General features: G+C 36.9%; 1 protein-coding gene across 1 annotated transcript in view; it reads left to right on the top strand.

Moving 5' to 3' along the window:
- Nucleotides 1-14829, top strand: part of SLC6A2 (solute carrier family 6 (neurotransmitter transporter), member 2) — a 42971-nt gene that overhangs the window by 12691 nt on the left and 15451 nt on the right. The window contains exons 3-8 of the mRNA XM_010016568.1: nt 4092-4230; nt 5047-5181; nt 9514-9617; nt 10510-10634; nt 11403-11515; nt 14256-14384. Of these exons, the coding sequence (XP_010014870.1) occupies nt 4092-4230; nt 5047-5181; nt 9514-9617; nt 10510-10634; nt 11403-11515; nt 14256-14384 (745 nt within the window). The remainder of the gene's footprint in view (nt 1-4091; nt 4231-5046; nt 5182-9513; nt 9618-10509; nt 10635-11402; nt 11516-14255; nt 14385-14829) is intronic.

The raw sequence follows: 14829 nt of genomic DNA, 5'->3' as shown, positions 1-14829 counted from the left end.
ATTCCTGCTCTTCTTGCAGATAGGCAGAAAGACTTTTGGGACCCATATGTACAGTGATGTACTGTCTCAAAGTCATTGCAAATATTATTTATGCTCCCTTACATGGAAAGCACTCTTAGCATAAATCAGGGTCCTTTGCACAAATCCCTGATAGAAAAAAAAATGAATTTCTAATCTTTAATCCATGTTCTTTGATTCTTGGTGCTATACTAACTGAATACTGCTAGAGCTCCAACTAGAATATCAGAAAGCTTAAATGATTTATTAGCTCCTCTTGTATTTTGCTCAGCATAATATAATACGTCCATTTCCTACTTTGTCAGCTCCATCTGATAATGTTTATTGCCATTCCTTTTCCTATAACATTTTCTTCTCCTTTTTTTGCACTTATTTCTCATCTACTTTCATTCTTTTCTCAATAACATAATCTATAGGAAAAATTCTAATTCTACTTGTCTTACTGCCTCTGATTCTTCCTTTCTCTTTGAATTTTGACATTTCTGAATTATGAGAGTTTATTTTGGTAGCAGAATTGGACATATATCTTTAACATATAAATCAAAAATCCATGACACACTTTCAGAAGCTTTTACTTAAGACATTCTCAGTAGCTTTGGACATTATTTAAAGAAGCTGACAGACAACAGAGGCTGACACGTGTTGGTGTTGTATCTCCTCTGGTTCCCTGGTAGGGATTTAAGAGAGACCAGTTTACATGTCTTTGTAGACTGGGAAATGGGTCAATTCTGCAGCTAGCGAAAGCAACCTTAATTTAGGAAAAGTTGTTAGCCACTTTGCATTATTCTGCCATAATATCAAAAGGCTAAAACTTCAGGTGTTCTGACCTCAGAGCTTCTTGAATGGGGAATCTTGCAGTATCTCTTACTATGTCTCCCTTCTTGTGGCCAGTATAAGGGAAGCAACGGAGTATAATTGAAAGAAGCCAGTCAGGGATTTATTACTCAACGTGTCTTAACATAGACAGGTTTAAAACAGCCTCAGCTGCTCCTGAAATAAGTACAAGTGTTTTCTTGGTGTGAAATAAGAATAATTGTAGCATAATTGAGCTAACTGGATTTTCTATAGCATCACTGATGTATGCTAACTTGGATGAAGATGATGAATGCAAAGTTATTTTCAAATCTGTCCTTCTCCAAAAAATGTCTGTTTTGCAAAGAATAAAGCCAAATCCTTCAAACCAAGAAGATTTAGTCTATATAACACTTTGGCAAATGCTTCTCTCCTTCACCTCTTCAGATGTCAGCACATCTTAAGCTAAATCGCAGTCTGCCACTAGATCTTTTATACTTTACAGTGCTGCTGGAATAGAAATGTAGTTTCTAGTAGATAAAAATTCATGAACTACTTCCCAGCAACCCTCAAAAGGGGCATCTGTTGGAAAGCTTCTGTGGTGATCTCCAGAGGTCACAAAGAAAAACAGAAAAAAAAGGAAGTAAAACCTGCCAGAATTACGATTCTGAAACAGCAGCTGTCTATGAAGTTTTCCTTGCTTAGTTGTCTAGTTACACAGCTGTCTTCACTGGTTACTGTTTTTCTCTTCCTACTTTATGATCCCTTACCTTGATTAAGGGAGCAAAACACTTGGAATGGAGATACTCCTGAAAATCCTGGGAATCCCGCATTTGAAATGGCAGTTCTGGCAAGTGTTCCAGACAGTAAGACACATAGCTAGCTGCTTCTTGGAAAGCAAACACAGAAGGAAGCAGGCTTCTTTACAAATCCAGAAAAAAATTTAGGCAAGAAGAAGAAAAAGTTAAATGGGCCCAAAGAATGCAAATTCAGATTCAGTTTTCTATGTACACATCTAATATTACAAACCAAAGGACTTTCTTTACAATACCCAGGTCTGATACCAATAGCAGTATAACTGTGACAACACAGATTACCAAAAGCCTCCCAAGATCCTTGAAAAATGTTCCGATCAGAAGCTTGTGAAACTTTTCCTGGCTATACTTATCACTGACCAAGCTGGTTATTTAGAATAGAGTCAGGCATCCCTGCCCAGGATTCACTTACACCTACGGATCCTCTGGCAAATTATATTTTATTAGCAGAAATACAGGTAGCTTTCATTCACACAATAAGCAAAAGTTAGACACCTATCTATTTATTTACATTTAATTAAAGATAATGGGTTTTTAGATGAGATAAAGAAGTCTGTCTCTATGTTTTACTGTTTTCACAGATAACAGCTATATTGTTAAGTAGCTATATTGTTGTATAGTGAGTTAAACTCACCTCATACTTTCCAAATAGGAACATTCTTGAATACATGCCACAAACGCATGGTCACTACCCTTTTAATGCTTCACTTGTTGTTAGCCTTACAATGCAACACAAATGGATCAGCTGCTTAATTCAGGAGGATACTTCCTACAAGCATCTTCCATCCAATTTAGGATTAATCATAGGACAATTCAGAAACATAGACTTTCTCATTACACATGAGAAACGACAGAAGCAGAACTAATACAGTTCTTAGCTGATCATATCTCGATGCTTTAGGGATCAAAAGAGAATTGTGTGCAACTTTTTCATGTTACTAGATGGATAGTTCTAATGGGCCTTAATTTTCCCAACACGTTTCTACAGTTTAAGTAGTGCAGAGTCATGGTTCAGTTTTCCCTATTTAAGTTGACAAAGCTTTGCCCTATCTTGAAACTTACTCAACTGCCTCACTCATCTCTGACTTGATAAGACAAGTGCTTAAGTTAATTCTGAAGCACCATCTATCTCGTAAGAGATTGTGTTGGGACAGCCAATGGGTTTGAAAGTAGACTAATTAGTCTTTGCATGTCAGCAGTCACGCAGGGCAAATCCATCACTTCTTCAGTTTCTCCAAAAAGGTAGTTATCTTCATAAAATATGTCAAGGACCTCAGTGAAAAGGGTTTCTTTGATTTGATTTGTTTGTACTATCATGGTGATAAGAGAAGCCAACAGGGATCAATTTTCTATTCTACCCAAGCAGTGCACAACAAACAAAAGGTGATTGAGAAAGGGGAGGAGACAAGGAGGGTCATAACCGTTTTATCTATATGAGCACTGAAACACTGAGAAACTGAATCCCTGAGCCAGCATCCTGTAGATCCATATCAGAACCAGGAGTTAGCTCTGCAAGTCACCTCCAGTGCAGGGCTCTAGCCACAGTGCCATTCCCCTTTGCAAGTACAGCTTTCAGTAAAGCCAAGTATTTCTGCATTTTCTAGATTTGTAAAAGCAGCAAGAGACACTTCAATAGCATAGATCTGAGTTACAGGGAGATCCACTGTAACATCTCTCCCATTTCCCTGTGCCTGTTGCATACAGTGTGTTTTGACAACTCTAATTGTAGATGTCACCAGTTATGAGGACAAACACTCTTTTCTACACTTCAATCCATTTCACTGTGTAGATATCTCAAAAGAATTAGCCTGTCCTGGTGAGCAACAAAATTTCCTATGCTATCACTTCACTGCCTCAGTGAACAACACAGAGCACTATATCCAATTTAAATTTACCAACTGTTGCTTTTCCTACTCAACCACTTTTGGAGTCTTGCAATAGCCTGTTTCAAATAGAAATCAAAAGTAACTTTGGAACTGTTGCAGGAAGCCAGCTGTTTGCTTACCTGGAATCGCAAAATAATTTAGGTTGAAAGAGGACTCTGAAGGTCCTTACACAAATTCAAGGCTAACTTCAAAAATAAATCAGTCTCAAAGGCTTTTATGGGCAAAGTTTTAAAATCTCCAAGGATGGAGAGTCTGCAGCCTCTCTGAGCATCTGTTCATTGTTCAAGCAAGAATCAGCAAATGGCACTTCCAAAATCCCCAAACACTTCCAGACTTCCAGTGAAGGAGAGTGCTATCATCACAGCACCATGGTGTTAAACAGACATTGATGTGGCAGTGAGACCATAAAGGCATTGTAGAAGAACACATGGCTCCACAAAACAGATTCCACTAACTGATAGGAGTGTCAATAGGCCAACTACAACTGCAGTGCAGTATTCATTTGTGCTGCCCATAGGATGAGATATGTAAGAGCCTTTTCCCCCAGTGACTTCTTTGTTTCTGTGTATCTGGTGTGTAGGCGAGGAGTTCTGCACCTGCACGAAAGCCGTGGAATCCATGACCTTGGCTTGCCTCGCTGGCAGCTTTCCCTCTGCCTCTTGGTGGTTGTAATCATTCTTTTCTTTAGTCTGTGGAAAGGCGTGAAGACTTCAGGAAAGGTAGAGCTAATATTGTCCTTCTATCTCAACTACCTTCTTTGTCTCCTTTAAGAAGCCTTTTAACTTTAGAAAGCAAGAGGCTAAATCACTGCTTCTGAGGGATCCTTGTGGACCAAACCATGTAAGAGGCCTTCACATATGTAGAGTGGAAATACACAACCCCGATTCAGCTTTTTTCTTATTTACAAGTTTTAGCATATGGTGATCCAACTGCAAATTTTATCTGCACGTTATCTTCAATTCAACAGTAATGGTCTCATGCAGCAAATATTTTGAAAGACTTTAAATTGTCTTAATCATGACTCCTTTTCTTAGTCAAATGTACTAATATTTCAATGATATAAGATGGTTTAGTTTTATTATGTGATAATGATGAGAGAAATATCCAATGAAAATAATTTAAAATTAGTAACTATGAAAGTAATTAAAAATTCTCAGAAAACACCTTAACAGTAATCCTAGGATTGGATACATCTGAAAGCTTTCTGTACATTGTCATGAAAGTATCACCTAACAGCAGGCAATGAATGTACTTTTTTAGTAAATGAATATACAGCTGAATAGCTAATCAGTAGTCTAATACACTGGTAATGTGTAAGCACTCCAGGTCTTCTGTTTGTCAGAACTGTCCCCTACTGGTATCAGTAAACATATATACATAAAGACCCATAACACCATTTTCCCCCAAGACATCCTATAAAGAGCTTCTCCATCAAATGGAATGGACGAAACCAAGAAAATGCTACCCATAATTTTCACTCCTTCTTAAATCTTCTGTAACAGTTGTTTAACCTTTGGGATCTCTGTTGTCTGCAGGTTGTTTGGATAACAGCCACTTTGCCTTATGTTGTATTATTTGTCTTGTTAATACATGGAATAACCCTGCCTGGTGCATACAATGGAATAAATGCATACCTGCACATAGATTTCAGAAGATTAAAAGAAGCCACAGTAAGTGCACTCTCCTGCTCCCATTCTCTTACCATTATTAAACCTGTTGCCCCTGTTATTACAGCTGAAAATATCAGAGGTAATTTCTCAGATTATATAGCCACACTTCTGCTTTTGCAGAAGAATTAGTCCACTGTCTCTAAAGGTCTAATTTTCCAACGCTCTCCGTAAACCGCCTCAGCCTCAACCCAAACTGTTCTGATCACATCAAACCTGCACAAGGGCAGTTTCAGGTGTGATAGGCCCTTAAAAGTTCATTCTTTGACTGAGACCCTGTAAAATGCAGTATCCTTTATACATGCAAATTGAGTCATGCAAAAATGAGTTCTCAAAAGACTAAGAATTCTGTCAATAAGAAAATTTTACTTTTTGAATCATGAGATTAAATATTAACCTGGTAAACAAAAATTCAGGCCTATGAAAACCTTACTAAACACACTAAATCAGAACTAACTCACCTAATCAAATCATGATCCTTCATACAAATGAGATTTTCAATAGCATAGTGTTCTTATCTTACTATTGGAAGTAATGTACATTTCACTGTATCATTTAAAAATATTAATAAAATTAACAAGATATTCTTATTAAATATAAATATATTAAATATCCAACTCAATTTGTGGAGTACCTTGGAACAAAGAGTTATTTCATCCATTGTAAAGCCAGATCTAAGAGTATAGTCACTAATTTACAAAGTTAGCAGCATTTCAGACCTACAGAGAACAACGATCTGGTGACTGGAGTGATCTTACCACTGTGCTATTCCAAAAAATATCATAAATAATTTCTAAGACAGTGGTATCTCTGTGGATTTGTCATGAGGCCATTCAAATGGTTACAGAAGTGAAAATCAAGGATGTAGTTCTACTGGAAGGAAATGAACTATCCAGAAAATCTTCAGCTTTCAGAGATATCTGTAATCTGAACATACTGGCGCTGTACATTACCTATGCATCCTTATCTTGATTTTTCCTGAATATTTAAAAAGACCCTGAGAGTTAAAATACAGACCTATTTTATACACTCTTAGCAAACCAATCCTTTCTTGGCTTTGTAATACTAAATTTGGAAACTGGCATTTAATCCATAACAGAAGTTACTACCAGAACCCACACCCCATCTCACTCTATTTCAAAATAGTCAAACTGAACTTCAAGTATAGATAGGTCTTTTGTCTGCCTTTGCCACCAGGGCAGTAGCCACCTCAGTAGTTCACATTCATGCATACATGTAAATACAAAGAGGCAAGGATGAACAAAGGAGGTGCTTAAAGTTTTCTTAAATATTTTAAGCCCTCTTCGAGAAGAACATCACAAGTTCAACTAAATGTCAATGGAATTGTGCCAACTGGCATCAGCTCAGAATCCAGGCCTTCATAATCATTGCTGCCTTCTGCTTTTGGAAGGATATTCTGTGCACTGCTTTTCCTTGGCTTAATGTTTCTGCAGCTGCTATTTGGATGACCCTAAAGTTATTTGTTTCTAAGACTAATTTTTTTCAGACAACAACAACAAAAAAAAAGGTTGCTCAAGAATAATAAAAGACTAAAGATCAGTTATAAGGAGGAGTTTCACAAACTGCTTTGTCACATCAGCCTTTCTCCTGCTCGGAGACTGGGATACCTGCTGATGCAATACACTTGTGTGTTTAATCTTTCTCCTCAGGCTTCAAAGAATAGACTCCTTCTTTAGTTCTATGTCAGTGCATTCCTGAATATTTCTGATTTATGTTTTTTTTTCTCCTAAATGAAGAATCAAACAAAGAAACATTGCAAGTCACAAACAGTAATGACCTCTGCCAATGTGCCTTTAAAAGATCTTAGACCATCCTGATCCATGTCAAGCTCTGCTTCATTTTATAGGGCCACATACTGCACAGCACTGAGCAAACCCTGACAGATGTGAATTTTTAGGAATACTGATTCCACAAATAATGTCTCTACAAAATGAAAGAAAGATATTTATATCTCTTAACTATACTTATCTATGTTCCTTCCTGAATGTCCAGGAGCTACAAAGCCACAATACACATCTCCACCACACAGATGGATACATTCAACACCTGTGTAAAACAGCAGTTACCTTTCTGTTCTGCTAAAGAAATCAAGGTTACACACAGAATTAAATTCTGCAAGAGGAAGAGACACTCAGTCTTTCATACACCTTAACAAATTTCCTGAAGAAACACGTTTCCTTTCCACACAGCACAGTAATTCTTTAAATCCACATACACAATACATACACAATATGCACAAAAGTTATAATGGCATAAACAACTAAACTATGAAGAAAGATCTAAAGGTGTGGAGTGCCTCATGTAAAATGTTTTTATTTTTTCTTTTTTAATGCATACAGAAAGAATATCCTACTATAAAATATACTAGACTATGCATCAATCAGAAGGCATTCAGCTGAACAGAGAACATGAGCACGAATTGCAGAAAAACAAGCCTCACTGCCTGTTTCACAATCCTGCTTTTTTATAACAAAGGAAATATTTTGCATTTAATCTTAGTTCTAAAGGAATTAATGGTTTGTGCTCATTTTTCTCTTCACCCTGATCTTCTCAATTTGTTTCCTAATCAGCTACTATGAGCCAAGACTCTTACACAACAGATGTTTAAGCATATGCATAACTCCTTTGGTAGGCAGCAGGTGCTAACCTCTTATTTTAATCATTGGGACTTAAGAATGTGCTTAATGATGCTTTAATATTAAGAAAGTAATAATGAGTACAACTCCACTGCCAAGACACAAAGAAATACAGACCACTAAAAACAAGTGCCTTATGACAGTTATAGTGTAAGCAAAAATTATTTTTAGAAAATTCAGGAACTTTGTTAACAACACAAGTTATAAGAAGCTTTAAAAAACAAGAAAAAGAACAGAAGGCTTTGCATCCCCCTGTCCCGCACTCTTATCCAGGCAAACGCTCTTCAGAGAGCACAGCCCTCATTGATCTCAGCCTTTGTGTGGAGATAGGACATGAAGATGTAACTGGGTACACAAAAGGAATGCGCAAGGAATTAATTTTACAGGATTGTTTTGCTGTTTAGTAAAAGAAATCCATGATACCTAAAAGCCCTGTATAAATCGTAATCTGAGAAGAATCATATCTACATGTACATTGGTTTCCAATAAACACATAGATTGTTCTTCTTGTTACATTTCAAGTAATTAACTTGAAACTCATAAAACTAAGTTTCTCTACAAATCCATAGTTCAATACATGGTCACAGTCTTCAACACGCAGTAGTTGAAAGTATCTACCATTTATGCTGAGAAAAAAAGATAGATCACTAATATAAGTGATTTCATATATCATGTTAGGATGGGATAAGGAAATCTCTCTCGACTGGGCCAAATGGGAGAGCTTAGCTTAACACCCCAATGTAGATGGAGCTCATAAGCAGCTTAGATCCATTAGAATGCCACTGCTAAATAGATGTATTAGATCTGATTTTGTAGAGCAAGGTGGAGATGAAATCCAGTGCTTTTTGCAGTCTTGATTTCAAAACCCTTGTTAAAGATGCTTGCATAAATACCTTTAAGTAACAATTGAATAAGTGGAACCTCAATTAACCAGGGTAAACTATTTTCAGGCTTCTGATTCAGGACACCAGCAGCATGTATTATTCCTGACTGCTGTCTGCACATGAATGCTGAGCTGGATGGTCACTTTCAGAAGATGTTATAGCATTAAAAACATGTTTTCCTTAGTGGACAATCCTTAAAATTACCAGGCTGCATCTAAACTGAAATTTAATTACTATCACAGTAATAATTCCTTTTCTAGCTAAGTGGGAAAAGTGAGAGATAACCTGTGTGGTTCTGTTCACAGCACATCAGTTGTGCCTCAGCTTCTGAAACAAGAAAGCATCATATAAAATAAACTAACAATCCCATGAAGAAAGCTCTCTCATGGGAAAGAAAATGTCCTGTGACTCTTGATCCATTGTATATTTGTAGTTTTCTGGTTGTCCAAATTATCTTGGAAAAAGAGCGATTGGAAATGCATTTCTCTCACCCAACAGAAAAGTCATGTAATCATTTCAGTACTCAGTAAAAGCTCAGAAGCACAGATCCGACTGGTGCCCCACACTGTGGTAGCACTTACCCACTGCTTCAGCCCTTACCATTTTAAGATAAGCCATTCTGGACCATGACAATGCTCCATGTGACATCTCATGGGAGATGAGAAGCACGCACACTCCCATGAGCTTGAATACTGATCATTTTTCAAAAGCCATCTGTCTTGTACACTTCTTGCATTTTCCTGATGCATCTTTTGGACTGAACTGACGCTGATAATGTTGGTATCATTATGCAGGTGTGGATTGATGCAGCTACTCAGATATTTTACTCCTTAGGAGCCGGGTTTGGTGTTTTAATCGCATTTGCCAGTTACAACAAGTTTGACAACAACTGTTACAGGTAAGACACCCTGTTACTTCGTTACTGCTTCACAGCGATACTATTTTACTCTAACTGCAACTAGAATAAGCACTAAGCTATCTCTCTATCTTCAGTCATTTATTAATAACGGTTAGTCTTGTGTAGACATAGCAACCAACCCAAATCTTGAAACACTGTCTTCCTTACTGAAATTTTAGTAACAGGAACCTGCCAAGATATCTGCTGTACAGCAAAACAGAATGGGATTAGGTTTGGACTTTAGACAGCTGTGTAAACTGTGCTTGTGTTTGCCTTTCAAAGTACCAGTAAGTGTAACAGTGAGCACAGGATGAAGTCTTATTGGTCCAGGAACTAAAAGCAGAAGGATTCCAGTTCCCAGCAGTGTTTCTGTGCCTTGGGATTATATTTCTGATATTTTATGTTGAGCTCTAATTTAGGAATGCACTTTAAATTAAATCAAGTCAGTTTGTAAGTATTTTGCTGAATCACCACCATGGAAATTCAACCAGAACTGCTCTGCACCTTCTGAGAACTTCCAACATTTAGAAGTTTTGTTACCATTCCATTTTGGAATGAAAACAAGCATTGCTTTAAATTTTCCCATGAAATATAAATTCAGGCAGTACATGTGTTATAAATACATTGTGAACTAAAGGATGGGGGGAAAAAAATTAAAATGACAAGGTACAAGAAAATACGTAGACTGGAACTGCCTTAAGCAGACTGAAAGCCAAAATCCTGGAACACTTTCACTGACTTCAGAGTTTTGTGCTTAACCCAAAGCAACTTTGGGTTGATAACTGATTATTTGCAGTAGGTACTATTACTTCCTATAAACCAATCCCCATCTATTCTTAAAGTATTTTGTGCTGACTTTTTTTCACTGGGCTGTTCTTCTCTCCATCATTAGGGATGCTTTGCTGACTAGTACCATTAACTGTGTCACAAGCTTCATCTCAGGATTTGCGATTTTCTCCATATTGGGCTACATGGCTCATGAGCACAAAGTTAAAATTGAGGATGTTGCTACTGAAGGTAGGAAGTTAATTTTATACTCGCTTTACCCTTTTTTGTCCACCAGATGTGTTTATGTTTGGTTCAAACAATGTGTGAAAATCTCATGGAAATTACCTGAATTAACTTATTTGGAACTAAAACTCTGTGTGTAAATGCCTTGCTGAAACTTGAACTCTAAGTGGTATTGATTCATCTTACCTCCACTGAAATGAGGTTCACCAATATCTTGCCCCTCACAAGTTTAGCCTGTGCAACGAACAGTCATTTACCACTGCATAATATCTTGTGAAAGTATTGTTGCTCAGTACCACAGGTTACTACTTTGGATGGTTCTGGTAAGTTTAGCTGTAGACTCCTTTTACTGGTAACAGCTCACTCATTATTTCAGTTCCTGTACCTCTCATCATATCCAAGTTCTCCTGCCAAACAGTAGAGTCCCAATCCACATGGCTCCTTCTCTACTACATAGCTGAAAAATAGCTCATAAGGATGTAAATCAAATAAAAGATTAATAGCAGTGAAAAACAATGGGATAGAGATTTTTTTTCTTGATACAAAACAGTCATGAGTACATTATTAAAGTACTTTGAATATATTTTTGGTATAACACAAATTTTCTTTTAACAGCTACTCAAAGTATGATGTGGACTGATGTAAAAGTCAATTTAATCATATTTTATCTTTTTTTAAATGAAACTTTTGTGAGGCTAAGAAACATCATTTGGTGGTTTTTTGGTTTCTTTTTTTTTATTTTTTTATTTTATTTTATTTTTCTTTCCTTTTCAGGAGCTGGTTTAGTTTTCATCCTGTATCCAGAGGCAATTTCAACTCTTTCCGGATCTACATTTTGGGCTGTGGTATTCTTCATAATGCTCCTTACTCTTGGTATTGACAGTTCTGTGAGTATTTTTTCCTTCTAGCCTTGACATCTTTCATTTACTGTTACATTCTGTAACTGGAGAGGTATCAGCCTTAAACAGGGGCTTTATTACATTTCACATAAACATTCTGTACATTCCCAGAATCTGTTTTCACAGTCACAGCCAACATACCAATAGTATTAATCCTGACAGTATATTTTAAAGGCTAACAATATTTAAAAAGTTTAGGAAAACACCAAATCTCTTACAAGCCAGTAAATAATTACTTAATGATGCTTTTTTATGACCTTAAAGAGGGGCTGTTCATCAAGAGTTATTACTATTTAAAGGTATGACCCAACACCACTGTTATGTTCTTGCCAAAGAGGCATCAAGACATCCTGTTATATTTAGCTTAAAGGTTGATTAATTTCTGGGGGAAAAAGAAACAGGGCCTTTAAGAAGTAGTGAACCATGAACAAACAGTCATCATTTTTAGAAGGGTAGGGGTTCTTACTCTTCTAAAGCAAAGACATGTCTTTGGTATTTCTGAATGTACAGAGCTGATTTAGGAATTTCTTGCTGGAAATGGCAAAAACCAGCATTTCCATTGCTTACAACTTCAGAAAACTTCCTTAATTTTCAAGGACAAGAACGAGAGAGAATGAATTGACAGGGAGGAGAGCAAAACTGAGTGAAATGACGTTGCAACAGGAAACTTTGATAATCATTGGCAAATACAATGAGATCTTGTGGACTAAGGCCTGAGCTGTAAAGGTCAGATTTGGGTCTAAATGTTTCTGAAGTGTTTGGATTTTTGGATTCCAGCTTACATTCATTAAAGTTTGTCTTATACACTAAGATCTGAATCCTTATTCAAAAGTCTGAGGCAAGATTATGTCTGGGTTTGTAGCTTGGCCATTTTCCAACTGTAAGCAAACATGAAGGATGGAAAGGAAGGGTTTAGCACACTGAAAGGGCATGAATGGCCAGTAGAAGAGGGCAGAATTAAAAAGAAAATGCATGCTCGGAAGTGTTTAGGTCCAAAGAGTTAACTTTGCAACAGCAGTAAATTTAAGGCAACAAAGAAACATTTGAGTAAAACAGGCACAAGTGTTTAGATCACAGAACACACTTTTCCTTCAATTGGAGAAAGCTCTTTCTTGTGGAGCTGATTAAAATAATATGAACTGAGAAACTGTGGCCAAGTTTAGTTTTTTTCTTTTTAAAAGGGGAAGGATTTGCTTATTCTTGTTTCGTTCATGATTTTTCATAATTTACCTAAGAAAACTCAGTTCATGGGTTGTTTTTTATGGTGGTCTCCTCAAGTCTCCCCCCACAACAAGTCCCTGAAGGGAAAATGAAAATTTTTAAAGCTAAAAATCAAATAACCCCAAAGCTAAGGAGGAATAATTATATATGACTACTTTTATTCATGTATATAAGCACACACTGGCACAGAAATACAGACATCTGTATGGAACTGTCAAAATATTTAAGCAGAGAGAAATCTGATCATGCAAGTTTAAGCAAACAACAGTGAAAAGGACAGAAAATGGAACAAATGTTTGTAGACATTTTTTTGGAGTAGGTATCTAACTTGGCATAGGGAACTGACAAGGGGAATAAACCATAATACATTAAGAAATGGTCCTCAGCCAAAATCATTCAAGCTTCCTCTTTCTATTTTCAATTTCTCCAAAACCATTTAGGTGCCAACACAGTTACAACTTCTGAGAACATCCAATATTAACCCATCTTAACTACAGTGCACTCACTCTTGCCCCCCAGACATTAGGAAGTGCAAGCCTGCATGAAGCTTTGGGACATTTTACTTGTGAATATTAGTTACCTTTGAAAAAAAAAAATTAAAAAATCAGTCCACTGCCCCTACCAATTTGACTCTAGTCTGGAATCATTCACATTCTAGAGAGGTAATCTTCTGCTACTGATTTCAACCAGAAATGTTGCTTTCACCGAATTCTTACAGGAAAGGGACAGGCTATGCCAGTATGGAACCCAGCCTCCCCAAAACATTAAATACACTCATTTATTATGACAAGGAACCGGAATTAATTTTACGATTTCCTAGTGGAGCAGAGGCAGAATGCTTTCAATGGTGGAAAGAAATTAAAATTCATTAACCACCTACATAACCCAGCAATTTCAATGAAAACTTGGAAAGCACCTTTCCTATATCGCAAAACAATGGCTAATTCAGGCACAGTGGCTGAAGTTCAGCATTAACTTCCAGAAAACAAAGTAAAATTCTTTCATGTTGTCAACAAAAAGAACATGTAAAGCTTCCTATGTAGGAATTCTCCCAGGTTTATAAAGATCTGTGCAAACTGGTTAATCAATGGCTAAACTGAATCTTTGTTCAGTATGTTTCCCCTAGGCGGTTCTTGTGTCTGTCTTTATGCTAAAATTCTCTTAAGCAGTTTGGTTATGCAAGCTACCAGCTTTTTCCCTGAAGTATATTAAAATGTATACTATTTTTCCCAAGTTACTGTCTATTTGCTATCCTGGTGAGCCAGCAAAGCGCCTGCAGATGATGTGGGTACTGAGCCAACAACCATGGCACTTGATGTCCAGCTCCCTAACTTAGTTCTTTACCACAGGTATTAAAACATACCTCCAAACAGCAGTGATTTACAGCTGAAATGTCAGGAATCATACAGTTGTTGGGAATTAATTATACAAGTTGCTTTATATTCTTTGATCTGTATTTACAACAGCCAGTAGTGTTTAACCAAAGCTCTTGCCTTCCCTTCCTCAGATGGGTGGAATGGAGGCTGTCATCACTGGCTTGGCAGATGATTTCCAAATTCTGAAGCAGCACAGAAAGCTATTCACCTTTGGCGTTTCTTTTGGCACTTTTCTACTTGCCCTTTTTTGCATCACCAATGTAAGTACAACAAAAGTTTCCATCAATAAGCTACCTTAAAAATGCAAGTTTCTATCATCAGATAGAAACTTGAATAGGTTCACCTGACTATTTTTGTTATAACTTTTAATACTTAACTTTATGGTCAGAACATGTCTCTTAGTCTAATTTACATGAAGTTGCTCTGCTTTTTTGCACAAGATCATTAGCTATCAACAGAATCTACAAGTCTTTGTCCCAAAGAAATGTCTGTGCTACTGTTGGTTTTGTTTGGGTTTCTGTGTTCTGGTTTGTTTTTTAAATCACATTAAATGTAACTGTGTTGAGTGCTTAGTCCTGTGTGAAAAACTAAGAACTTTAAGTGACCATTCCCTTGGTCATCTGGCTATTCCCTTCTTGAAATAAATAAGAAGCATTCACTTCATGTGAAAGAAATTTAGAGTAATGATCTTCACGCCAGGTTTCT

Source organism: Nestor notabilis, unplaced genomic scaffold, assembly GCF_000696875.1.
Source record: "Nestor notabilis isolate BGI_N333 unplaced genomic scaffold, ASM69687v1 scaffold24996, whole genome shotgun sequence".
Classification (NCBI taxonomy): Eukaryota; Metazoa; Chordata; class Aves; order Psittaciformes; family Psittacidae; genus Nestor; species Nestor notabilis.
The sequence above is the reverse complement of the archived record's forward strand: the minus strand, read 5'-3'. Positions and strand labels throughout refer to the sequence as shown.